Source organism: Mus musculus, chromosome 2 (assembly GCF_000001635.26).
Source record: "Mus musculus strain C57BL/6J chromosome 2, GRCm38.p6 C57BL/6J".
NCBI classification, from domain to species: Eukaryota; Metazoa; Chordata; class Mammalia; order Rodentia; family Muridae; genus Mus; species Mus musculus.
This window is the reverse complement of record NC_000068.7, coordinates 31,029,239-31,056,825: the sequence shown is the minus strand read 5'-3', so window position 1 is coordinate 31,056,825 and position 27,587 is coordinate 31,029,239. Positions and strand designations below refer to the sequence as shown.

At 48.1% G+C, this 27,587-nt stretch overlaps 1 protein-coding gene across 25 annotated transcripts in view; it reads left to right on the top strand.

Moving 5' to 3' along the window:
* The window catches only part of Fnbp1 (formin binding protein 1), a 119,249-nt gene that overhangs the window by 88,629 nt on the left and 3,033 nt on the right, over positions 1-27,587 (top strand). Inside the window, exons 8-17 of one of the 25 annotated variants that reach the window (XM_006497686.2) lie at positions 1,252-1,398; positions 2,608-2,802; positions 3,659-3,841; positions 8,538-8,621; positions 11,930-11,944; positions 16,312-16,421; positions 19,538-19,670; positions 20,163-20,284; positions 20,572-20,708; positions 23,638-23,796. In XM_006497686.2, the coding sequence (XP_006497749.1) occupies positions 1,252-1,398; positions 2,608-2,802; positions 3,659-3,841; positions 8,538-8,621; positions 11,930-11,944; positions 16,312-16,421; positions 19,538-19,670; positions 20,163-20,284; positions 20,572-20,708; positions 23,638-23,796 (1,285 nt within the window). Of the gene's footprint in view, positions 1-1,251; positions 1,399-2,607; positions 3,592-3,658; positions 3,842-8,537; positions 9,205-11,929; positions 11,945-16,311; positions 16,422-19,537; positions 19,671-20,162; positions 20,285-20,568; positions 20,709-23,637; positions 27,212-27,587 lie in introns of those variants that run through there. The other 24 variants (XM_006497685.2, XM_006497688.2, XM_006497684.2 and 21 more) reach the window with 24 other exon arrangements.

Genomic DNA, 27,587 nt, shown 5'->3' with positions numbered 1-27,587 from the left:
TGCTGTGTGCTGTGGAGGGCAGGACTCTAGTTCTGTCTCAGCCTGGGTTGTGTTGAGACTGTTACCAAAATGGTTTTGTAAAAGATGGAAAGTGGAGGGATGTATATTGACAGGGAGGATTCTAATAAAACTAAAAACAAACAAACTAACAAAAACCAAACATGCCCCTCTGATGTAATCCCAGGACTTGGGAAGTAGAGGCAGGAGGATCATGTTAAAGCTAGCCTGTCTCCAAACAACAAAGTAATAATAATAAATAGCATAATAGGGCCACTGGGATGGGTTGTACTTCCTTTCGGTGGCACTGTGATAAGGTCCTCCCTCAAGGCCAGCTTCAGGAAGGAAGGGTTTATTGGCTCCCAGTTGAGGGTATGGAGCAGGATATCATGGCCCTGACTGCAACAGGAGGTCACATGCTGGCAGGAGCTGGGGACAAGGAATGGTGCGTGCTAGAGCCTGGCTCACCTTCTTATTTTAATTTTTTTCCTATATTTTTATTTTGTATATTTGAGTGTTTTGTCTTCGTGTATGTAGTCTGTGCACCACATGCATGCAGTACCTGCGTTAGCCAGAAGAGGTCACTGAAGCCCCTGGGACTATAGTTACAGATGGTGGGAACCAAACCCAGGTCCTCTGGAAGAATAGCCAGTGTTCTTAACCACTGAGCCATCTCTCCAGCCCCCTCTCCATATATATATATATATATATATATCACTTTTACATTTATTTATTCATGTGTTTAGTATGTGGCTATGTGTGGGGTAGATGCTTGTATCACAGCACACACAGTGGGCAGAAGACATACTGTTTTCTCCTTGCTAGGTGGGCTCTGGGTTTTGGATTTGGGTTATCAAGCTTGATGGCATGAGCCGTCACACCTGCTGAGGGGTCTTGTGGGTCTGCCTTTTTCCCCTAGGCTGGAACCCCAGCACAATGAATAATGACACCACATTTAGGGTGGGTCATCCCACCGCAGTTAAACTAATCAAGAAACTCCTTCCTTGGCATGCCCAGAGGATATTTGGTGATGGTAGATCCTGCCAGTTGAAATCAACGTTCCACATCACAGGAGTCTTCCAGCAATTACAATACAGTTGTGTGAAGCAATCACTACGCAGCCCAGCCGTTCATTGAACACAGCACAGCAGGCTGATCTATGACCGTACAGTAAACACAGGGGAGCAGTAGTCACCCCCAAACCACTACCTGGATTAGCAGCAGACCATTTTATACACGGTCTGATTTTTGCAGAAAATACAAGAGATGGAGGAGAGGCGGATTGTGCGTATTGGGGAGTCCATGAAGACGTACGCAGAGGTGGACCGGCAGGTGATACCCATCATCGGGAAGTGCCTGGACGGGATAGTGAAGGCGGCCGAGTCTATCGACCAGAAAAACGTAAGCATGCTCTCTGGGCTTCTCCTGGGGCCATCGTCCCTTCCTTGTCCCACCAGCAGCACCTCCTTCAGGGACCCTGGGAGTTGCTGGGTGTGGTCTTTGTCTTTTTCTACCTGAAAGCCCTTTCTTGAAGCCTTCAGGGTTTAGTCCCCACTCACAAAACACACTCGCAGGGATGTCACTAAGTTGAATGGAAGTGTTTTGCTGGGATTGGACTGATTTCTGGAAAGATTCAAAGTTCTCTGCGGCACCCGTGACCCAGCTGCCTGCAGAGGCGTGGGGTGTTTGACACCAGATGCTGATGGCACCCCTCATTGGATAGTCCATGTCACTTTCAGGTGTTGCCAAAAGTCCCTTGGGAGACAAAATTGCCTTTGCCTTTTGTTTAAAATACCACTTTTTTTTTTTTTTTTTGGTTTTTGGAGACAGGGTTTCTCTGTATAGCCCTGGCTGTTCTGGAACTCACTTTGTAGACCAGGCTGGCCTCGAACTCAGAAATCCGCCTGCCTCTGCCTCCCAAGTGCTGGGATTAAAGGCATGCGCCACCACTGCCTGGCTCCCTGCATTCCACTTTTAATGATCTCTGAAAAGTTTTATCAGTCTGGTGTGCCCTGCTGCCTTGGAATGTTTTAAATGGTAGATTTCTGTAAGAGAAAGTGCCAGGCAATAGGTGGTTTTCTTGTGTAGAGTTTTGATGGTAAGATATCTTGCCTCCCATTTCATTAAGACATGTTGGCTTTGAGCATCCTTCAGGGGCCTCTGCCACATTTGTAAGAAAAAAATTATCAGTGGTCCAAAAGGAACAGCACCCTCCCCCCTCTGACTGCATCCTACAGGAGAGCTTTCTACCTGAGGTGCTCAAACCAATCTTACCTTGACTGGAATTTCTTTTTTCTTCATAATTATGTCACCAGTTCAAGATCTCTCAGAAAAGTTTAACCGTCTAAGCGAAGCTCCCTCCAGGCACCCTGTTTAAGGGTTCAGTGACACGTCATACAACACGTGGACAAAGGATGAGTCCTTCAAAAGCAAAGCATCATGGGAGGTGGAGGCAAAACTTTGTGAGACAATCTCTCTAGCAATAAACACAGTGCTGAGGACCACAGTGCTGAGAAAGAGTGGGATTCTCAGTAGCATTTCTTGGGTCCTCCTTGGTCTGTATCATCGCCACTCTGGTGGTGACCTGCCTGTCCCTGGGTGTGATTGCAGGACTCCCAGCTGGTCGTAGAAGCCTATAAGTCAGGATTCGAGCCTCCTGGAGACATTGAATTCGAAGATTACACACAGCCAATGAAACGCACAGTGTCAGACAACAGCCTTTCCAGCTCCAAAGAAGGCAAGCCTGAGCTCAGATTTGGCGGCAAGTCCAGAGGCAAGCTCTGGCCATTCATCAAGAAAAACAAGGTACTGGCCATTTGGACCCTGCGTGGGCTGTGAGCTACAGATGCAGAGTCTCAGAGTTTATCTTTTGGTCTTAATCAAACTAAGATCTGGACTTCCAGAGAGCGAGAGAGGACAGTTAGTGTGCTGCGTTCAATTCACGATTCAAACGGTCTGTCTCTGGTGTTGGAGTCTTTGCCATGGCCTCTGTCTTATTGCAGATGCGTTGTCCCAGGACCGGGTCACCCACACTAACATCACTGACCTCACAGCCCTGTCACCCACCCCCATCCTCCCAGACTGCTGGGAGCAAGGGGACCGAGTCCCATCTAATCAAGCTTGCCAGCCTGACCTTGGTTTTGACACGTTAACCTGTCTCTGTGAATATTTTTCCCTTTTCTTTTCATAGCGTGGTATGTAGGTGCATGACAGCTAACCCGGCGGCCTAAACCGGATGGAAGTGGCCTTACTGCATTAACCTTAGATTAGACTGATTGTCTGAGTTTTCCAGGACAGGACTGTCCCCCTGTTTTAGACCCCCTCTCCCCCATCGAACTGCGTTAGCTTAGATGTGGACGTGTTTACCTCTGGCTTAAACTGGTTCTAGAACGACTAACGAGAGCCTAGATTGCATGTCACTGTCTGCATGAGCTTTGGGTCATGATCTTCTGCTGTCCTGTCGCGTACTCACGGACCCTCTCCTTTCCGCCCCCTCTGTGGACCGCATCCTCCATGATTTCTTTTGTACCGTGGCATCGATATTAATGGTTTGTGTTTTACTTGCTTTGGATCTTGAATATGATTTGATGCTTATTTCTGTTTTGTGTCTTCTTGTTTCTGATTTTTTTTTTCTGTCGTCATTCCACCCCTCACATTGTAGCTTATGTCCCTTTTAACATCCCCCCATCAGCCTCCCCCTCCGCCCCCTGCCTCTGCCTCACCCTCTGCTGTTCCCAACGGCCCCCAGTCTCCCAAGCAGCCAAAGGAACCCCTCTCCCACCGCTTCAACGAGTTCATGACCTCCAAACCCAAAATCCACTGCTTCCGGAGCCTAAAGCGTGGGGTAAGTTCCGCTCCGGAGTCCTGCGTCTCTTGCGCACCATGTTGCATGTCTCATTCTGCGTCTTTACTTTGTGAGTAGACCCAGTGTGTTTTCCCGTAGCATCCAGAGGGAGAGAGAGCCTGAGCCTAGACTCCCAGAGAGCAGACGAATGACAGAAAGAGAGGAAGGAAAGAGCCATGCGGAGGGGAATGAGCAGCAGAGAGCCAGGAGGCCTGAGGTCTTTGACTCTCTAGTCCGTGCTGGAAGCACCTCACACTTCCCCTTCAGAGATTCCGAGTCATTCATTTTCCTCCTTGGTCTCACCAACTCTGACTCGCTCTCTCAGACAATGTAGAAGATGAGGAAGTGGAAGCGACTAGACAGTCAGAAAAATCTGTGTTGAGTAATTACAGACAGGGATGCGGCACAGGCTCTGCTGCCCAAATGATGCTGCTGGCGAGGAGGAAGGAATCGGACCGGGCTTACTGGTTCCCTTGTGAAGCTAAGGGGTAACAATAGCATACCTCTCACACCTGCATCTCTCTGCAAAGGGAGAAGGCACCACAGCGGCGACATTCCTCCACGGCTCCCTCTCCACTCAGTCCCCACCTTCCTCGGTGGTGAATCCAGTGAATTACTGGAAGCTGTGGAGCCGGGATATAAGTGTCAGCTCACGTGGTCCTGTGCTCTGTGGCACCCAAGTTCAGGGAACAGTCTCTTAGACTGCGGTTGCTGTTACGACTCAGGTTTGAAATCCTTCGGAGGACCAGAAGTTCAGGGACATCCTTGGGTATAGAACAAGTCCCACGCCAGTCTGAGCTACCTGAGATTCTGTCACAAAACAGTTTGTTACCATACATGAACCTCTATGAGAATTAGGCAGTCGTCCAGCATAGATACCAGCTTAGCTTAATGGGAAAAGGCTGGGAAAAAATAATTTGTGACCTCCCAAGTAAAACTAAGTGAGCCTCCTCCAGTTGTATTTATAATAAATGTCTGGGCTGAGCGTGGCGGCTCATATCTGTAATCCTAGCAGCTAGGAGGCTGAGGCAGGAAAATGTTATGTTTAAGGCTAGCTTGGACTACATGTCTTTCCAGGCTAGCCTGGAATGTAACGTGAGTCCCTGCCTCAAACAAACAGACAAGAAGTCTGTAGCCGAATGGTCAGTGCCGCACCCATGTGCAGGTCCTGGCCTGTGGCGTTCCCCTGCAGACAGATGTAGTTGAATGCCTTCCTCTGGGATCTCCAAGCATCCAAGCAGCTGAGTACTGAGACACTTCTTCCTTTTCTTTTTTTGGAGACAATCTCTACATATAACCCTGTGTGTCCTGAAACTGTGGCCCAGGCTGGCCTAGAGCCTCTCTGGAGTGCTGAGATTAAAGTCATGTGCCACCATGGCCAGCTGGAGACACTTCAGTGTAGTCCCTGAGAGCTCAGTTATCCCTAAAGCCAGAGTTGGGTCCAGACCGTGGGCTGATAAGCAGCATTCTTGCAAATGGAAAGTTCCCAAGTTTTGTGTTTTCTCCCCCACCGTCCTCTGGCATGGGAAAAACTTTCAGCCGTGGCTAATTAGATGAGTGTCTGCCTCAGATCCATGCGCTGGTGGATCTCTTTATCTGCAGAATCCCAGTACTGAGAGACTCTTCATTTCATAGGAACAGTGTTCTGGTCTATATCTAACCTTAGTACTCCAGAGGCTGAAGCAGGAGGATTGCAGTAAGTTTAAGACCAGCCTGGGCTTCATAATGAGATCCTATTTCCAAAGAAAGAGAGAGAAAGGAAGGGAGGGACGGAGGGAGGGAGGGAGGGGCCTGGAGTGTGGAGTAGCTGGTAGAGTACTTACTTTGCACGAATTCCCAGCACTGCACAAAACATGCAGTGGTTCAGCCTGTGAAGATCAGAACGTCAGCCTAGACTACGTGAGATCCTATCTCAAAACTGAAATAAAAGAATGGGTGGAGAAGCTGGGCAGTGGCGGCGCACGCCTTTAGTCCAAGCACTCGGGAGGCAGAGGCAGGTGGATTTCTGAGTTCAAGGCCAGCCTGGTCTACAGAGTGAGTTCCAGGACAGCCAGGGCTACACAGAAACCCTGTCTCGAAAAAACAAACAAAGCCTGGGTGGAGAAATGGCTCAGTAGGTGAAAGTGCTGAGGGAAGCCTGATTACCTAAGTCCAGTTCCTCGGCCACAGTGAGAGAGAGTCGTCTCCCCAAAGCTGCCCACTGCCATCGCATGCATACAGCCAATCAATCAATCAATCAATAAATGAATAAATAAATACATGAATAAATAAATAAATAAGAAAGAGTATATAAAAAGAAGAGTAGTGTCCAAAAAGATCAAGGTTGAAGGAAGGAAGGGTACACTTGAGAGAACTTGTTCTAAGGCTACTTAGTAGGCCAAGTTAGAAATCAGAAATTTGGGTTGGTGAGGTGGTTCAGAGATACGTGCTCTTGCTGCGAAGCCTGACAATTAAGTTTCATCTCTGGGACCTATAAGGTGGAAGGAGAGAACCAACTCTTGCAAGCAGCTCTCTGATCGCCACGTGCCCACCTTAGTGCTCGAACACACTCACACACACACACTGGATAAATGAATGTAATCATTTTTTTTAATTAAATCAGAAATTTAATTTCCTAAAAGTGTCAGGACAGCCACTGTCAGCAGGCAGAGTAGCTTCAGAAGTGCATGATGGATTGTGCTGAGCTCTGTTGTTGGGACTGGCTGAGCAATCAGCCGCTTCCTGGCTCGATTATTCTGGCTTTTAGAACTTCACTCTTCATCAGAGAAATTTCCATGAATGTAACCAGGGTGAACCAGGCTCAGAGTCATTAATTTCATCACATTACGACATGATCATTCGTGTTTATAAACATCTGCATCTGTCTGTCAGACATGGGGGATAAGACGTGCTGAGTGGCTTCAGTTACCATCCATGTGCGTGTATGGTCCATGACACCATATCCCACCGTCTCCTGGTCATCGATGGTTTCTGCGTCTGTGTTCTGATGTCCCCAGAGTGTGTTGCCAAAGTGTTGCCAAAGGCCAAAGAATGTCTGTGTTCGATTAGTATAAGAAAAGATGGTTTAAAAAAAAATTTGATTTCAGCAAACTTCTTTGATGGAAACTTTCCTGGAAGGTAAGTGCATTCTCCCAGTGGCAGACAAGCTAGAAGCTGTGACAGGGGGACCGGAGAGCGGTTGTGCTGTCGTCAGATCTGCGTAGGGTCAGATCTGACGGTTCTTCTGGCCAAGAGCGGTGGGGGAAAGGGAACTGGGGGATGGTGGGTGGGAGGGAGGAAGGAAGAGGGGAACAGCAGGCCTTGGAAAAGAAAACATCTTAAACCCAACATCTGGGGAACTAGATAGACCCTATTTGTTAAGCAGCTTCGGTGGGGGGTGGGGGGATGCCGTTGGTAGGTCCATGCAGGCCAGGGTCAGGGAGCCCTCTCTCCCGGTTTACTTTCCCCTGCACCTGAACTTGAGACTCTCGAGCAAATGCGCTCCAGGGAGGATTCTCGGAGAATAACTTGGCTGTGGCTGTGGTGTCTCTTGTTCATTCCCTTCAGATTTTTTTTCATTTTGTGTTTTGTCTGTGTGAGCGTTCCCTGTGGGCATGCCTGCACCACATGTCTGTCTATTGACTTCAGAGTACACAAGAAGGCACTGGATCCTCTCTGTCTGGAGTTACCAATGGTTGTGAGTCACCCCGTGGGTGCCGGGAATCGAACCCAAATACTCTGCAAGAGCAGCACGTGCTCCTAACCACTGAGCCATCTCTCCCGTGCCCTGTGGTGTGTCTTATAATCTATCATATTTCACAGCCTTCAGATTTGAATTCTAAGTATCTGATTTAATGACGAGTGTGTAGAAATTGTATGCAAACATTTCTCTTTCTTTTCTTTCTTTTTTTTTGAGATGGAGTCTCACTGTGTAACCCTGGCTGTCTATGAACTCACTATGTAGACCAGTCTAGCCTTGAACTCACAGTGATCTGCCTTCCCCTGCCTTCTGAGTGCTAGGACTACAGGTTTGCACCACCCCCACCTGGCTCAGTGTGCAAACATTTCTTAGCATAGCTTAGTTTATTTTAACATAATTAAACAAGATTAAATAGTTTTGTGATATTTACAGAGGGTTTGCACTGCCAGACCATCACTGTTCCATCCTTACACATGTAAGATGTACAAACATGTACAAAGATTAGAGTGGAGAATGTGTCCTTAGCGCTGTGTGCGAAGGCACATGCCTATGATTCCAGACCCGGGGAGGAGGTGAGAACTGGAGGACTAGAAGATCAGAGTCATCTTCCCTACACAGGGAGTTCGAGACTGGTGTGAGCTACGTGACAGGAAAGGCAAGGGGTGTGGAAGAGATAGAGATTGATGGTGTGGATAGATAGATGGATAGAGAGATAGAGATAGATAGATAGATAGATAGATAGATAGATAGATAGATAGATAGATAGATAGAACGAACCTGTCCTTAATTTGAGTCTACAAAGGGTAATTCTATTGTCTTAAATGAGGGTTTCCTTTTGAACCTGTGCAAAGTACAGCTAAAACTAGATGGCTTCCCTCATAGTTTAGAGTTAATCTTAGGAAAAGCCATCATAGTAGAGCAAGACATTTTAGATGTCCATTGTTGCATGTTACATTGTGAATGCGTGGTTTTCCTTTTTTCTTTATCTTACCCTGTTCTCTTGCTGACTGTTGGCAGACTCAGTCTCTGTGTTATCACAAAGAGCTCATGAAGAGGACTCTAGGGAAACCCACACACGCCTTGGAGGCTAGGGACTATGTTGTAAGTCCGCCTGTGATGCAGATAAGACAGTCACAGCCAAAGCACTAACTCCATGGACAGCGCCAAGACTGGGGACACAGGTGCAGCTGTAACACTTCTATCCCACCGAACAAAATTCTCTGGGACAAGGAGGGGATATTACTGTATAAAATTAACAGCTACCGTAGCTCCAAAACCTGTATAGGAAGATCCAAGCCCTCTCATGGGCATCCAATGCCCCAATGATACCACTGAGCTAGCTCACTGTCTGAGTGCCCGCTTTTTGTCTTAGTTCTGGTAAAATCTTTAAAGAGCTGCAGCAGCCACCTGAGATAGCCATGGTATCTCTGGATATGAGTTTACGGCAGAAATTTACCCACCAAATACAGCTATTGCGTGTGGTCAACAGAAAGCAACAGTTTAGGGCTGGTGATGTGACCGTGCAGAGATCCACATCTGTGTTTGTAGCCTGTAGGTCACTAGGGAGTCATGTCACAAGCCTGGAGAACAAAAACTCAAAGAAGCATGGGCAGAGACGGTTCCAGGAGAGTTCACCAACTTGTGTCTGCTCGGGCACTTACCGTCCCCTTTCTTTGCGCTTGAGGTTAGTAGCTGTGACCGTCCAATGACACATGGACACGCTGGCTCTGTCTCCCTCCTGTGTTATTGATGCTTGCTTCTCCCAGAGCCCCTAACTGTCACCTGAAGCTGATGGCGTTTGGTCCCTTAGTGTCTAGTCACACACTCCATGGGGTCTTTGCCGTTATTCTTCTAGGAGACTGCTTTCTAATCGGAAGTGACCTAATTGTCTGGCTTATTTATGACTTACAACCTGAAAAACACTTTAGTCATCTTTAAAAAGAATTCCGCACACTGAGGTGGCACCTCTGGCAGGTGATCTGTCACCACCCACTTCAGAAAATGGAATTTGGGAGTTCCGGTGTTTCCAAAAAACTGAGTGTGAGAATTTGGTATTTCCTGTTCCTCTCTTGGAACAGGTGTTCAGTTTTAATCACTTGCTCTTATTTTGAACTGGAAACCTTCCTATTGATACTACAAATTCGATGCTAGGAGATTTCGATTATAATCTCAAGTCATGGGAGGAGCCCCATAGAGAATAAATAGTGAGCCGGGTTCTAGAACTTCGCAAGAAGATTGTGTGTGAGGAAGTGCTAGTGTCTGCTGGTGTGCTCTGTGGGCGCCGTCTCCTGCTCTGCACCATGGGTGTTGTCTGTCTGAATGACGAGCTCAGCTTGTGACAGACAATCTGTGCTTTAGCTCCAGGAGGCTCAACAAGTTCAGGGCCGTGCCTAAGCAGACATTCTTGAAAAGCTGTTCAATTTCTCTCCTATTTAACAATCTCTTCCTTCTACGTGGGAACAGTTTCTTTAAAAAGTGATTGCCTATATGCAAAGGAGTATCAACTTTTTTTTTTCCTTTGAGACAGCATCTATGCTGCAGTTCCTGCTGGCTTGGTACTCACTATGTAGACCAGGCCTCTACCTCCTGAGTGTGCGCCATCAAGCCTAGCTAGAGGTCTCAGCTTTAAATAATCTTAAGGATGCAAATAATATAAAAACTGGCTAAGGAATTTTAAGCCCTCCCTATGCAGCCTAGCAATCAAGTGTGCTTTCTTTGGTAGTTTATCCATGTCTGCACCATATCACCCCTACTAGGATCGTCAGAGTGTCGCATGTCGAGCACTCCCTAGGCAGACAGCAGGGTCTCAGAATCGTGTTTCTATTCTGAGTTCTCAGAGCCGTCCTACTATGCTTTACTCCAGCGATTGAGGGAGGTTTCTAGTCTCTAGGCCCAGCAGTAACGGAGCTGTTGTGGCCCTGTAGTAATTAGCTCACACATACACGCAGCAGTAGCAGCACTGGGACCTAAGGCAGTGCTTACCCATACCCTAAAGTCAGCTTCTACAAGCTGCAGCTCCTGGTCCCGCACCAATGCTGTGTAGCCTCTGTGGACAGTCATGGCGTCCAGTAGCCTCAGGTAGCTTGGCATCCCACTCCTCAGGAGCTGAAGGATCAAGAGATCAAGGCCAGACTGAGCTACACAGCAAGACCCAAGCTCCCTCAAAGGAGATCAATTCATTTTGAAAAAGACCAAGCCTTGAAAGACCAAGCCTCACGGCCCAGGAGGGGTGCTGGTGACAGGTGGGAAATCACATTGTCCTGCATCTCCAACCTGCTGTCAAGAGGCCTTCCAGCTTCTGACCTCCACATGCACGCTGTGGTATGTGTGCACACGCCTACACACATGCGCTCAGGAGCACGTGCACACACACCCCGCACACACACCATCAGTGTAAGGTGGGACGTGCTGGAGAGATGGCACAGCAGTTCAGAGCCCTTGCCGTTCTTTTTTTTTTTTTTTTTTTTTTCTTTTTCTTTTTTTTCTTTTTTCCGGAGCTGAGGACCGAACCCAGGGCCTTGGGCTTGCTAGGCAAGCACTTTACCACTGAGCTAAATCCCCAACCCCGCCCTTGCCGTTCTTACAGAGAACCAGAATTCTACTCCAGCTCCTACATGTCTGCTCACACCCCATGACTCCGGCTCCAAGGGTTCTGTTGCCCTCTTTTAGGCGAGCTTGTACATGCCCTAGAGTGTGCGCACACATATTTACACACATAAGTAAAAATAAGTATTTTTCATTTAAAAAGCCAATGTTAAAAAAATAAAAACTAAACACCAGAAGGAGGGCTGGCTGCCAATGACCCCAGCGCTGGGGGTGGGGGACAGAAGAGAAGAATCGTGGGGAGTGGGGGGCTATGGGGAGAAGCTGCCTATGACCCCAGCATTCAGGAGACAGAAGGGAAGGTTCCCTGAAAACTGAGGCCATCCCAGCCAGGGATGTACATTGGGTAACCCTGTCTCAAAAGTAAAATTTTAAAAAGACTCTGCATAAAGATGTTCTGGGAGAGAAGTGCTATGCAATTTTTTTCCCTCTTAGGGTCATTATTTGTCACCGATATGCCTAGCAGGTTTAAAGTCCTAGGGTCTGTTCCCAGCACTTCCCCAAGTCACCCTCCCCAGGAAGCTGACTTTCAGAAGCATCCAGTGGAAGGTGACTGACTCTGCAGGGCCATGACGACCCTCTCACACCTTGTCTCAGCTCTGGCACCCAAGATGCTAAGAAGAGTTTCTCTCCCGAGCAGCCCCTCCTGTGAACTTTTGCACAGATCTGCCTGGCCATTTCACAAGTCAGCAGGGAACTGCTGTTATGCGTCCAGTGAGACCGGCCAGTGCCTCCTCTTCTGACCTGTGTTTCTCTCTCTCTCTCTCTCTCTTTCCCGTTTGTTACCTCTTCAATTTCCCACGAAGCTTTCTCTCAAGCTGGTAAGCACCACATCCCGTGCATGTCCCTGGTCTAATTGGGTTCTGGTGTGTGCTGTGTGTGCTCTGCCCCGGGCAGCCTGCCCCCGACATTAACTGTTCCCCTTCATTCTCCTGTGGGTGCTTTTGTTGGTGTTTGGTTGCGTGACTGTCTTACTTACTAAGAAAATTAATGCTTAACATGATTTTATTTTATTTTACTTTGGGGACCTTAGAGTTGCCAAGCATTGATCAATTATCTATATTCATTTGAATGTAATTGTCAGAAATTGAGGAGCAGGGGGGGGGGTCTTCCTACTGGATCATTCTGGGTAGGTAGTCCCTTCCTGGGAGCCACAGGAGTAGATAGGTAAAAACAAAAAACAAAACAAAACTGAGAGCCTAAAGGAGACACTGGGGAGGCAGAGGCAGGAGGATCTCTGTGAGTTTGAGGCCAGCCTGGTCTGCAGAGTGAGTTCCAGGCCAGCCAGAGCTATGTAGAGAGACCCTGAAGGAGACAGTCATGCATGTGTCATGCCTGTCATGACTGCTCAGGTTTCTGGTAGGGAAGACCAGTGGGAAGCTATGATCTTTGGTGGGAGCATTGGGTAAAGCTGATTCCAGGGGCCATAGATGCTTTGATGGACAAAGAGAACTCCTGGTCCATCCTTGCCTGAGCTATCTACCTAGCATCTGTCTGTCTTGCTTCTCCTTCATGGTGTAATTCAAGCAAACAGCCTGAGTAACTGATTTATTAAAAGAAAATCTTAACCAACATAACCCACTATGCTTTGAGAATGAATGAGGACTGCGGACATGGTTCATGGTTCAGTAGTAGAGTCTGCCTAACACAGGCAAAGTCCCAGATTCCATCCCCAGCCACACACACACACACACACACACACACACACAAAGATTAAAGTCATGGAATCTTCCTGAATGCCAAGGCAGAGCAATTCCTCCATTCTCACAGTAATGGACCATGTTAGCTAACCACAGAGTAATACCTGGGGTATCACTCTTGCTGGGTGTCCTACTCTTGATGGCCTGGCATGACATGTGCCATGTGCCCATGAATTTCCTGTAGCTGTGCACATGCATACGTGTACATACATCATTTCTCAACTGACTCTATTTTATCCACAGTCCAGTCAATCTCAAAGACATATATAATTAATTTTTTTATTAAATAATATTTCTCAAAAATGAAACCCCGGGAAGAGTCTGCAGTCAAGAGGGGTCTCTCAGATGGAAGAGGTCTGGATGCTGAATAACTTTAAGCAGTCTTTCCTTTTGGGAAACAAATCCTTTCACCAGCTTGGGAGTGGGCTGTTGCTTCCATGGCATTTAGAGATGGCACAGTGGGTAGGGCTGCTTGTCCTGACAAGCTTGAAGGCATGTTTAAATTCCAATACCATCAAGAAAGCCAAGTATGGCTGCATATATCTTCAGCCCTGGCACTGAGGGGTGGAGATAGGTGAGTGTGAGGAAGGCACTGGGGCACCCAGCCTCAACTGAAAAGCCAGATCCAAGGCTGTAAGATACAGAGGGAGAAAGATGCCTGACGTCCAGCTGGAGCAACCCCTTGGGTATGCACGCATCAGCATGTACCACAAACATGCACACAGACGTGAACTATGAGGTAGAAAATGAATTGGCTGTACAAGCAAACATCTGTTTTATCCGGGCTTGTGCCCGGGAGCAGTGTGGGTCCCATCAGAAGATGGGGCAAGGCCGAATACAGACCCCTCTAACCTGGGTGTGTCTGGCCACACCCTCCAGGGCAGGTTCCACCATTCTACAAACTGGGTCACTCTGGCTGTGTCAGAGACATCCCCCATGACTCAGCGCTAGAAACAAGAGCCCCTTCTCCGCAGAGTGAGTCACCTGCCACAGCTTTGTTTGAGAAAATCTAAACTTCAAAAGCCCAATTGGGTGAGACACCCTTTCTATAGATCCTAAGTTTCTATGAGAAGCTGCTGACCTGAATCTCCATAGCAACCAAGGTGTGAGGTTTTCCCAGTGACTTGTTTTCAAGTAATAACACTGTTGACATAGCCAGGGTAGCTATTGAGAGGGACCTGGCTCTTCGATGGACCTTTTATCAATTGAAGATGATGATTTTGTTGTCATGAGTAACTAGTCCTTCCTCTTCTAGGGCCAGTCACAAGCCACCAGCCTGCAGTGTTCCTTACAGGCGTCTCCAAAGCCATTCAGATGCCGTCCAAGCCTCATACATGTCCTAAGAGTCGGGTCACCACTGAACCAGCCACATTCAAGTGGGGCAGTCAGCTGTAGTAGCTGTACAGTGCAGCCACACAATGTCCCCAGCATCACAGAAAGTTCTAGAAGGCTCTCTGGCCACTGCCCAGATCACCTTGCTGACACAACTCCATGACTTGCATTGAATTTTGTTCCGTCTGAGATTTAAAAGCAAAACAAACAAAACCTCAGGGCTGGGAAAATGAGTCCAGAGGCGAAAGTATTTATAAGCCCAGCAGCAGGCAGACGTGTATATAAGCCTAGCACTGTGTGGGTAGAGTATGCAATGGGAAACAACCAAGATACCCTGTCTCAAACTACACACACACACATACACCAATCTAGGAAACAATGATCAGGGTCGCCAAGCTGGCTCACTGGAATGGGCTGTTTGGTGCTAACCCGATGAATTCCAGAGACCCACATGGTTGAAAGATGGAGCTGACTCCCACAGATTGTAGAATGAATACATATTGTAAAGATGGATTTTCCTCCAAGCTCAGTGCTTAAATAGAATGAGTAGAAAGCTAGACAGTGATGTTTCACTAGTGTGCGTGGGAGAGGGGAGCCGCTGGCCTGTAGGACCATGCTTGGCCTGGTGACAGGAATACTGCCCATCCTCTCCCGCTCCCACACCCACCACACACCCAGGGGGTCTCAGGATGGAGTGCTGACCTCCACCTGGCCTAAGGGGCGAGCCATTTGCTGACTCCTGTGCTCCCCCGGCAGCAGCTTCTCCTAATCAGCCTAGAAGCCTCTGTCACAAGCCCCCATGTAAGCTGCTTGGCAAATCCAGCTGGATTCCAGAATCACGTTCCCTGGGCCACCAAGTCAGTCTCGCTCTTGTTTGAAAAGAATTGAGGTTTTCAAGTAAAATCTCTTTTTATAAATTTCCTGGCTTTCTCTGGGTCCATTGAATACATTTCATTCTTTATGAAAATGGCCTCACTTAAGGAAGAGCTCTTGTACTGCCTTGAAGCCAAGGAGGCAGTCCTTGGAGGAAGACCAGCTCCCCGAGAGCGCCTACTGAAAGTACAGTAAGAGCCAACAGTGCAGTAGGAGCTTAAGAGAGTCCCAGCCAGGTGTGGTGACTCATGCCTGCGACCCTGGCACTCGGGAGTCTGAGTCTGAAGGATTGCACTCAGCTGAGCCAGAGCTGGAGAGACGGCTTGGTAGTTAGGAGAATGCAGAAGACCCAAGTTCTTTTCCAACATCCTGTAGCTCACGACCACCTGTAACTCATTCCAGGGACCCTAATGCCCTCTTCACTGAACACACAGGTGCACGTGTGCATATGGGCTATGGGCACTTACACATACAATTTTAAAATAAAATCTTTTAAGTCTGGGGAGGGGGGATCAGGAGCTAGATGTGGTGGTTTACCCCTTTAATTCCACTACCTAGAAAACTAAGGCAGGGGGATCACTGTGAGTTTGAGACTGTAGTCTGGAAGTACAATGCATGTCTAGCACATGTAGGCCTCAGGTTCAACCCTGCAGAGAAGGGGTCAGGGCGTGTTACCACACGCTCTGACAGTAGAAGCACGGGAGGTTGGTTTTGTACACTGTAGGAAGTAAATCTGGGGTCCCAGAGTCAGCGAGGGACAAGTGACACCAGAAGGGGGTGATGGTTTTTAAATCGTACTTTTTGCTCACATCCACAATGGAAAGCCTGTCTGTCATCTCACAGGGGCAGGAGCTCTGACTGCCTCAGCATTGAGAGGAGAGATGGTTAGGGACACTTCAACTAAGGGGAAAGCAGAGACTTAGACACAATACTGACAGGAACTGGATTACATTAGAGAAGCGTCACTTCCTGTCCTGGGTGGGAATAGTCAGAGTATGCAGTCTCTAAATGTGTCTTTGGGTCTCCTTCTGGGTCAGAGCTATTTCCCCCCATCTCTCCTGCGGTGTGGTTGACCCTGGCCTTCCCTGTGTTGCTCTGGCCCTTGCAGATGACACGTGGTGATTTGTGGGACTTCCCAGGTCTGCATGTGTTTGATTTTTGCATCTCAGCTGGTGCAGCAGGGAAACATAGCTGGCTCAGCAGGTCTGCAGGCTTGGTCTGCCTGCTCCTGCCCAGGGGCACTGCAAGGCTCTCTGGTGTCTCATTTATGTTTGTGTCTGCAGGGTGTCACACCAGAAGACTTCAGCAACTTCCCACCTGAGCAGAGAAGGAAAAAACTACAACAGAAAGTTGACGATCTCAATAGAGAGATACAGAAGGAGACGGACCAGAGGTAAGGCAGATGTGCCCTGTCAAAGAACCCAAGCTCAGTCTGGAAAGAAGAAATCCAGTGTGTGTGTGTGTGTGTGTGTGTGTGTGAGTCTGTGTGAGTCTGTGTGAGTCTGTGTGAGTCTGTGTGTGTGCATATACACGCATGCATGCGGTACCCACAAAGGCCAGAAGGGGCATCAGAACTCCTGGAGCTGGAATTATAGGCAAGTTGGGAACCAAGCTTTACTCCTTGTGATGAAGCAGTACACTCTTACTGCTGAGCCATCTCTTCAGCCTCTAAAACATAGAAAGGCATAGTCTTGGCAGGTGGGTTTTTTTTTTTTTTTGGTTTTTGAGACAGGATTTCTCTGTGGAGCCCTGGCTGTCCTGGAACTCACTCTGTAGACCAGGCTGGCCTCAAACTCAGAAATCCGCCTGCCTCTGCCTCCCGAGTGCTGGGATTAAAGGCGTGTGCCACCACGCCCGGCTCTTGGCAGGTGTTTTTGTTTGTCAAGTGCAGGGCTTCTCTGCAGAGGTTGTATTTTGAGTCTGGGAAACAAAACACACATGGCTAGCTTTCATAGGTCTCTTGTTCTGAGTGAATGTATGAAGTGTTGTTTGCTTTCCCAGTCAATGGAAGGAAGATATTGGGGTCCCAGGGTCATGAGCTGGAGAGGCCACCAGAGCGTCCCTCAGCCCCAAGGTACAGAGGTTGGCACGACTGTACTTCTGATGCAGGCATCAAGGCACAGGGTGCAGGTGTCCATGACTCTCCAAGCAGAGCATCACGGTGTCTCTGTTTTATTTCTGGGCACACTGGCGACGGGACAGTGCAGGGTAGACACTTTCTTGAGGTCGTAGTCATACAGTAGACAGTCGTTTCTCCACGACTTGCCTTCCGGAATTAGCTGCTGCTGGTCAGACAGGGTCTTGGGTCTGGGTCCGGACAGTCTCAGTGATAGACTCCACCTCAAGGGTGAGGGTCTCCCCTGTCAGGGCCCTTGTGAAGTTCTTGTTGGCATCAGCCACATCGCCTCAATACGAGTAGTCTTAGGGGTTTTCTCTCAAAGGTCAAGGGGGTTTTTGTTTTTTGTTTTTTGTACAAAGGATGGCTAAGATTCTCTCCTCTCTCCCCCATATCCTGCCTTTGAGTCTAAAATCTGTTTCTCTTTTTAGTTGAGGATAATTAAATATTAGTCTTCCAGCAGATTCTCAAGTCTCCTTCCTCTCCCCCCCCCATTGTCGTAGTCGTCGTCGTTGTTGTCGTCGTCTTCTTCTTCTTCTCCTCCTCCTCCTCTTCCTCCTCCTCCTTTCTTCTTCTCGTCCTCCTTCTCTTCCTTCTCCTTCTTCTTCCTCCTCCTTTCTTCTCTTCCTCTCCTCCTTCTTGTCTGTTTGTCTGTCTGTTTATTTGCAGACCAGGTTGACTGCAAACTCCGATTCCTGCCTCTCTGCCTCCTGCCGTCTGAGACTACAGGAGGTATAAGCACCCCAACACACCTTCGTTGTTTTGATGGTTGTTTGTTTGTTTGTTTTTTGAAAGAGTCCTACCCTGGAAGTCATTATGTCACCCATGCTGGCCTCAACTCAGAGTAGCAATCCTCCTGCTGCATCCTCCCCAGGGCTGGGATTACAGGATTGCACCCCGTATGTCTTTTCTCTGAGCGGTATAGTGGTCTGGAAACAAACTGTAACTGGTCTGCTCTGGTCACTAACAGACTAGCATCCTGTGTGCAGCTCTGCCTTGGGTACAGGGAGTCTTAGGAGGTTTTTCTCAGAGGTTAAAAAGGGTGTTTTAACCGGGCAGTGGTGGTGTGCGCCTTTAATCCCACATAAAAAGCCAGGCACAGTAGTGAGAGTCTGTAACCCCATTGCTGGTAAGAGGTCCTGACTCACAAAACAAGTGAGGTGGCTGGAGAAATGGCTCTGCAATTATGCACCCATGCTGTGTTCCAAGTTCAGACTCCAGCACTCAGAACAAACCCAACATCCCTCAGACACTTCTAACCCAAGCTCCAAGGTGGGTGGAGTCGGCAGGATCTCCAGGCCCTGCCTCAGAGGAAAGGGGACAGAGTGATGCAGGCACGGGACTGCCTCCGGTGGCCGCTGGGTATTCACACAGGTGTGCATCTCACAGGCACGAGTGTGCATACGTGCACGCATGTACACACACACACACACACACACACACACATACAGAGTTGTTGTTGTTGTTGTTTTAAAGAAAAAGAAAAGGTAGACAACAGATAAAGACTCCCAACGTGACCTCCATGTGCACACATACCTACACACACACACACACACACACACACACTAAAATCAGTGAACTTATAGATTCATCTGAAGCAAAGGGATGGTCTCACTGTGTAGCCCAGGCTTGCCTCCTGCCTTGACCACCTGAGTGCTGAGATCACCAGTGTGTGTCGCCAAGCAAACAGGGTGATAGGTTTTAACAGTACCTTTTCTTGCTGGGCGGTGGTGGCACACGCCTTTAATCCCGGCACTTGGAAGGCAGAGGCAGGCAGATTTCTGAGTTCAAGACCAGCCTGGTCTACAGAGTGAGTTCCAGGACAGCCAGGGCTACACAGAGAAACCCTGTCTTGAAAAACCAAAAAAAAAAAAAAAAAAAAGTGCCTTTTCTCTTTTAAAGATTTGTTTATTTTATGTATATGAGAACACTATAACTGTACAGATGGTTGTGAGCCTTCATGTGGTTGTTGGGAATTGAATTTTAGGACCTCTGCTTGATGGGGTCAACTCCACTCGCTCCGGTTGACCTGCACACTCCGGCCCAAAGATTTATTTATTATTATACCTAAGTACACTGTAGCTGTCTTCAGACACTGCAGAAGAGGGCATCAGATCTTGTTATGGATGGTTGTGGGCCACCATATGGTTGCTGAGAATTGAACTCAGGACCTCTGGAAGAGCAGTCAGTGCTCTTAACCACTGAGCCATCTCTCCAGCCCAACAGCTCCTTGTCATTTAAAGAAAAAAAAATTGAGTAAAAGGTGGTGTGGAGCCTGTGATGTTGGGGATGGGGTATTCTGGAAAGGACAGTGACAAAAAAAAAAAACAAAAAACAAAAAAAAACAATTGGCTCCAGTCTCAGTGCCCGTGTTCTTGTTATCCCTTTCTCAGAGATGCCATCACCAAAATGAAAGATGTGTACCTAAAGAACCCTCAGATGGGAGACCCAGCCAGCCTGGACCAGAAGCTCACCGAAGTCACCCAGAACATAGAGAAACTGCGGCTGGAGGCTCAGAAGTTTGAGGTGTGGAGAACAGGGAGAAGCTGGAAGGGGAAGGGTGTCTCTGGGCAGGCCCCCAGGGGAACCCCCATACCTACCTCCTACCTTTTCAGTGGTAGGTGTTACAGGAGAGCTGGGCTGTGTCCCAGGAGAGGAAAACCACCCGCCTGACATGTGGCGTGTGGGGTTTCCCAGGGTGACCTCACAGTCACCGGACTGAGTCAGAAGGAAGTATAGAATAATTTTATCCGTGATTACATGGCTGCCCAAGAGTTTGGCCCAGTGGAGCCTGCTGTCTGTCCTGTGAGGTGATTGGTAAATTTGGTCAGTGGGGGCTTTCCTACCTGTCTCCCAACTTTCAGAAGAAGGAAGTCGTTGTCTGTGAGCCTACCTGTATAGTGCAGGGTCTGAGACATCAGGCTTTAAGTGACTGTCTAGCTCTGAATTAAGGCCCAACAGCTCATGATCTAGCCTAGGCTAGCCTGGGTCTAAGTCTTCTGTGGCTTTTGCTTCCAGGCCTGGCTGGCTGAGGTAGAAGGCAGACTCCCAGCTCGGAGTGAGCAGGCACGCCGGCAGAGTGGACTGTATGATGGCCAGACACACCAGACGGTCACTAACTGTGCCCAGGACCGGGAGAGGTACAGTACCTGCGAGGCCCTGCCTCTGGCAGAGAGACGGTCTAGCTTTGTACTTACTTTTCAATTCTGGAATAATTTCTCACGGACAGAAGGCAAGAGTGTCTATTGTGTGGCCTCTGATTCATCCAACGGGAGAATATCTCAGTTTACTTTACATCCAGTCCGGGCTGGTGGTCTGAGGTAGCAGCAGCTCCCACAGCCTGGTTGAGCATTGCTCCACGGGGTGGGGCAGAGCAAGTCTCCAGGTTGGTCGCTATAGTTGTCCTGTGTCTTCCTCTCTTGAGCAGCCCAGATGGTAGTTACACAGAGGAGCAAAGCCAGGAGAGCGAGCACAAGGTCCTGGCCCCGGATTTCGACGATGAATTTGATGATGAGGAGCCGCTTCCAGCCATAGGGACCTGCAAGGCCCTCTACACATTTGAAGGTACTGCTGCCCATGGGAGGCCCTCTGCCTTCCCAGACTGACTGGGCTGCTGCCCTCTCTCATACATACGATAAAATTATAGAAACAATGTATTTATTTACTTTATGCATATGAGTGTTTTGCCTGCATGTGAGTCTGTGAACTGTGTTAGTGCCTGGTGCTTGTGGAAGCCAGAAGAGAGCATCCGGTCCTCTGCAACTGAAGTGACAGATGGTTGTGAGTCACCATGTAGGTGCTGGGAACTGAATCCCAATCCTTCGGAAGAGCAGCCAGCCCTCTTAACCCCTGAGCCATATCTCCAGTTCCAGAAAAAGAAATTTAAATTAATAAATAAGATGGAAGATCAGTAAGGAAGACATCTGACATCAACCTCTAGCTACGACACACTACATACTCACATACACTCACACATTACACACTTATACACACTACACACACACAACACACTCACACATTTCACATTCATATACACACTACACACTGTTACACACACACAACATACTCTTACACTACACACACATACACTCTTATACACACCACACACATATTACACACTCACACACCTTACACACTATACACTCACACACAACACCCTCTTATACTACACACACATACACTCTTACACACACCACATACACACGTACACTCATTACATACTCACACACTACACTCTTACACACTTATACACACATTACACGCTTATACACACTCTTACACACTCACACATTTCACATTCATATACACAGTACACACTCTTACACACACAATATACTCTTACACTACACACACATATTACACACTCACACACCTTACACACTATACACTCACACACAACACCCTCTTATACTACACACATATACTCTTACACACACCACATACACACGTACACTCATTACATACTCACACACTACAATCTTAAACACTTATACACACATTACACGCTTATACACACTCTTACACACTCACACATTTCACATTCATATACACAGTACACACTCTTACACACACAACATACTCTTACACTACACACACATATTACACACTCACACACCTTACACACTATAGACTCACACACAACACCCTCTTATACTACACACATACACTCTTACACACACCACATACACACGTACACTCATTACATACTCACACACTACACTCTTACACACTTATACACACATTACACGCTTATACACACTCTTACACACTCACACATTTCACATTCATATACACAGTACACACTCTTACACACACAACATACTCTTACACTACACACACATATTACACACTCACCTTACACGCTATACACTCACACACAACACCCTCTTACACTACACACACATACAGTCTTACACACACGTACACACATTACATACTTACACACTACACTCTTATACACTCACATACACACTACACACTCTTACTTATCCATTCATACTACACACTCACACATTACACAACACACACAAACACCTCAGAGTAGGGAATAGAGTAACTGGGTGCTGTTACTTGGCTGGCACTAAGGAGCTGCTGATGGTATTTAAGCTGCCGATAGGCACACCACTGTCCCCTACATAGGATCAGCAGGGTAACAGGTAGAGCGTCAGCACATGCCTCCGCCTGGACATGATGCAGTCCAGAGAGGTACAGAGGATGCTGTGAGAGAAGAGCCTCTGAGGATCTGTGATAAAGGCTGTACCAGGGCATCATCAGTAGGGACCAAAGGTGTTCGCTGTGATAAAGGCTGAGCCAGGGCATCATCAATGAGGCTTTGCTTTGTGTCACACCCAACACAAGCACATTGGTGATCCTGCTGACAGGTCCTTAAACCACTTGACCCTGCCCTATTTCATTTCTACTGCTGGGATGAAATATCCTGAGAGTCAGGGGAGAAAGGGTTAACCTTAGCTCACAGGCCAGGTCTCGGTCCATCAGAGGAGGGCAGCCAAGGCAAAATGGCTGCTCATGCCTGTGCTAAGCCAGCTTCTACTCTTACACAGCCCAGGACCTTACCAGGGATGTAACCATCAATTACGGTGGTTATGACAGCTTCCCACCAGCCAGGTGGTGTGGCACCAATCCCAGCCTTCAATCCCAGCACTCGGCAGACAGAGGCAGAGGCAGGCCTAGTGTACAGAGAGAGCAGAGCTCCAGGACAGCCAGGGCTACAAGGGGGGCGGGGGAGACAGCCTCCCACAGACACAGACATACCTCTAGGCCGACCTGCTGTAGACAGTTCCTCACTGACTCTTCCTGGTGGTTTTTCACAGCTGACAAAACTAATCGTCACACGCTTCCCAAACCAGCCTACAGGTGTGGCTGGCTTTTAAATGATCTTAGAGAACTGTCTGGGGGCCTTGGCTAAAAAGAGGACACAGCCATACTGTGGTTGAAAGACCTGAGCAAAAGGCAGAGAAGAGCCATGGCTAGCCCGATGGCTCATCCTTAGGTCCTCGAGATGTCCTGGGGAAGGACGAGTAAGAGTGTCCCAGTGAACCCGAGTCTCCTAGGCTACCAGGCAACATTAAAGGAGAGCTGGGAAAGTAGAACCTTGACTTTTTAGAAAATGCCAGAAAGGAAAGAGATGAGGGTACAGTGGAAGCTGAGGGAGGACCCTTGCCCCTGCCCCTGGCCCAGGAAACCCCTGAGGGGAGTGGCTTAGAGGAGCAGGTTCTGCAAGGCTTGTGAGGAGTCCGGAGTGGCGGGTAGGAGGGTGAGGGGTGACCTCAGAGGACCTGAGGAAGGGTCCACAGACGGTAGGAGAAACCTAGAGATGCGCATGCGGAAGGAAAGCACTTAGGGCGGAGAACCCAGCGTGCATCAGAGGACCGAGGGGACATTCTGTGCACAGATCTCACTTTGCCTCTAGTACGCCATTGGCAGGGCCCTCCCAGCACTGCCTGAGACCTCACGCCTCACTGTACTCCTGCAGGTCAGAACGAAGGCACCATTTCCGTAGTTGAAGGAGAGACGCTGAGCGTGATTGAAGAGGACAAAGGCGATGGGTGGACTCGCATCCGCAGAAATGAAGACGAGGAGGGTTACGTCCCCACTTCCTACGTCGAAGTCTATTTAGACAAAAACGCCAAAGGTGCTAAGACTTATATTTAATCCACTTAAAACAAAACAAAAAGCATTGGAGTTGTCTCTCCCCACCACTGTGGCTGTTACAGGCCTTCAAGAGGTCAGCAGAGAGCAAGCGACTCAGACACTCGGGGAACTGGGGGCATCTTGTGCCTGGGTTCGCTTGTCCAACTTGGCTGTGTACAGAACTGCCACCGGCTAGCTTACATCTGTGTCGTTTGAAATCTGATCGGCGTTTCCATTCCATTCAACAAAATGTGTAAATTTAAAATATGATGTATGGTGGTGGCTCGTGCCTATAATCCCAGCTCTCAGGAGGCGGAGCCAGGAGTAGCCAAGTGAGTTTCAGGCTAGCCTGGGCTTCAGAGCATCCAAGTGAGTTTCAGGCTAGCCTGGGCTTCAGAGTAAGACCCAGTAAAAATAAGTCATAAATAAAAGTTCCTTCATCGATGGAAGTAGCCTGGAACGTTCTCCTGGTGCCCACACTGAGTAACCTGACGTTGCAGCTCGGGTTTCCTGTGTTACCCATTTCTTGTCTGAGTGTCCCAAACAACCAAAAGAGGCCCAGGATGGTGCACTCCTTGAGCGATTCATTTTGACTTGACATTCATCTCCTGGCTCCATCGGTGGTAGAGTATCTTCAAGCTGTTGAGGCAAGCTTGCTTAGCAGCCCGGCGCCCCAGCGCCCCTGTGGGCCTAATTTTGCTCAGACTTGGTTCAACTGTTTGTGGCCAGAGGAGCAGCTTTGCTGCGAACAGAGCCTGGTGTGTCAGCCGTTGCAAGCAATGGACTCAACATGTTCCCTTTTAAGTGGAAGGCTGTTTAATCGTTGACATCTATAAGACTCCAAGTTAGAATTTACCAGAGGCTTTGAGATTGCTGGCACAGTTGACCTGCCTAATTACAGCCAGAGTAAAGTAAAAGGTCTTAGTGTTTTAAAGGAATCTGGGCCATGTGGGAATTTGCATTTTTAAGTCAGTACTGATGCTTGGGGGGGGGGGCGGAGAATAACACTGGGCATGTGCAGAGGCAGCTGCCAAGCCCAGGACTGAATGGTGCCCATCATGACAGCCCACCTCAAGGCCATCAAGAGCCAGTTGTAAATAAATGGATGGAAATGAGAAAACATCCAGCCATATCCAGCCTTTCCTTTCCTTTCCTTTTTTTTTTTTTTTTGCTTTGTTTTGTTTTCTTGTTTTGTGAGACAGGGCTTCTCTGTGTAGCCCTGGCTATCCTGGAATTCCCCCTGTAGACCAGGCTGGCCTTGAACTCAGAGATTCACCTGCTTTTGCCTCCTCCGTGCTGGGATTAAAGGTGTGTGTCGCCACTGCCCAGCTTTTGTGTTTTTGCTTTTTTTTTTTTTTTTTTTCTTTTTTTAAATTTGAGGTGGTGTAACCCAAGATAGCCTTGAACTCACAATTCCTATTCCTCTGCCTCAGCCTCGTGATGGCCAAGATAAAGACAATATTTCATAGTAGTGACTGGCTGTTGGCAGTTACATAAGTGGCACAAAGAGGTCCCCATGGCCTTCCTGAAGCCCCAGCAGCCACACCTCAGACTAGTGCAGTCTCGAGCTGACCCAGCCCACCAGACCTGTTTAATACACATCAGCTTTGTAGCTCACATTTTCTCCGAGTGAGTCTTGCTGTCACAGTACTTTTAAGGTCAGCCATTGTGGGGCTCAATCCCCCTGCAGGTACCCTGAACCCCTGAAGAGCCTTCTGATTGGATAGGAGGAAGGGCAAATTGGGCATGTGACCAGGTGGCTAGAAAGACTGGAGAAGCCCTCTTTATCCAGAACTCACTTCTTGGCTGTGATCTCCCCCTCCTTTTCCTGTTCTTCCTCCTTCTCTTTTCTCCTCCACTTCTACTTCTTCTCCTCTTCTTCCTCCTCCTTCTTCTTTTTGGCTTTTCTAGAAAGAGTCTCACTATGTAGCCCTGGCTATCCTGGACAGCCTGAACTCACTCTGTAGACCAGGCCGGACTCAGACTCACAGAGATCCACCTGCCTCTGCCTCTTGAGTGCTGGGATTAAAGAAGTGCATCACTCCCACTCCGTTGATAGGCAGAAGCCAGCAGAGTTCTGTGTGTTTAAGATCGGTCTAGTCTACACAGTGAGTTCCTGAACAACTAGAACTACATAAGATAGACCCTGTCTTAAAAACAAAGCCCAAAACATCTCAAAGAGAGAGGTCCAGCAGTGAGCTGGTGAACGGCCTGCTAGGTGAACCGGAGGGGTTTCCCTCTGGTTTGTGCAGGTCCTGGCTTAAGTGTGTGCTATTAAGTTGACTACCTTAGGATCCGAACAGATGAATGAGTTCAGCATTGACTAACTGAGTGATGCTCTGTAGTTTCTATCTCCTCAGTGGCGAACACAGACATTTCTTCCAATAGTTTGCTGTTTAAAAAGGGAGACTGGAGATGTGTGTCAGGGGAAGGTGGCTCGGTATGTGAAGACATTTGTCCCCAAGCCTGACGAATTCTAGTGCTGTCCCCGGGACTCACATGGTTGAAGGAAAAGACCAACTCCCCTAAGTTGACCTGTGTCCCAGAAGTTGACCTCTGACCTTCGTGCACCATGGCACATGTGCACACTTACACAAAACACATACAAATCAATGTAATCCCAGCACTTGGGACCCAGATGAAGGTAGATCTGTCAGTTCAAGGCCAGCCTGGTCTACATAGTGAATTCTATGCCAGCCAGGGCTACAGAGTAAGATCTTGACTCAAAACAACAGAAAATAAGTAAATAAGGAGAGAGCTGAGCTGCCTGCAGCCTTCTTTTAGCTGAGGACCATATCTGAGGTTAGCAGCCATGCAGGAGCCGCCCCCACTTAGCCTCTTCCACACCCTGCCCTCCTGCCTCCAACACCAGTGGGCCCAGCTGCTCTTCCCCAACTCCCAGAAACTCAAAGCACTTCTCAGATTTTTAAAAAATAACGCAAAGGCACTTTCTCTCTCTCTCTCTCTCTCTCTCTGGTATCAATGATGTGCCTAACCATTGCCAAACTCCTTAGACTCCTCCAACCCTTTGCCTTACGGTGGCTTTTGACATCACTTCCTGTTTGACCATGTCTGTGATCCTGCACAGCAGGATATATTTGTATATATTGCACTTTGGAACCTAGAAGGATGCCTTACGTAGTATTGTTTTATTTGTTATTCTTCTGCCTAACCACCTTTTTGTTTTTATAACTGCTGGGGAGGCCCCTGGACTCTTGCACTGTAGCTAGGTCCCCGGCTGGCTGCTGCGCACTTGACTTTATTGTAAACCCCTGGGCTCTGAGTAAGTCGTTTGAATATAGCCATCATGATTGCATCTTTCTATTCTTATCCTAAGAGAAAAGAATATTCTTATCTGTCGCCTTCCAGTTGTGCCCTCGTATCTGCCTCTCTAATAAATATTATTATTTTTCTCAGTGCTGTGTATTTTAAGTGATTTTTCTCTTTTTTGAGAACATTATTCTCTGTAATAACACTTTCATCTCTAGTACTGAGGACTTTTCAAGCCAAATACTTTTCCCCCTTGCAAATAATTGTGCCTCTCTTTCTTACCCCTCCTGTCCTGAGGGCTTGGAGCATCTGCTTTTCTTGCATCTTGTCTCCCTCTGGCGATGGAGAGCTTTCGCATTTAGTGAGGCCCTGGGCAGCCTTAGATTCCCCTCTCATCAAAGGTTCACCTTACTACAGAGACCTGTGGTCACAACGGGAGAGAGAATTTGCCCTTTAACTTCCTCACACCATCCTGAACCAAAAAAAAAAAAAAAGATTCAGTTTGTGAAGAAGATGAGCAAG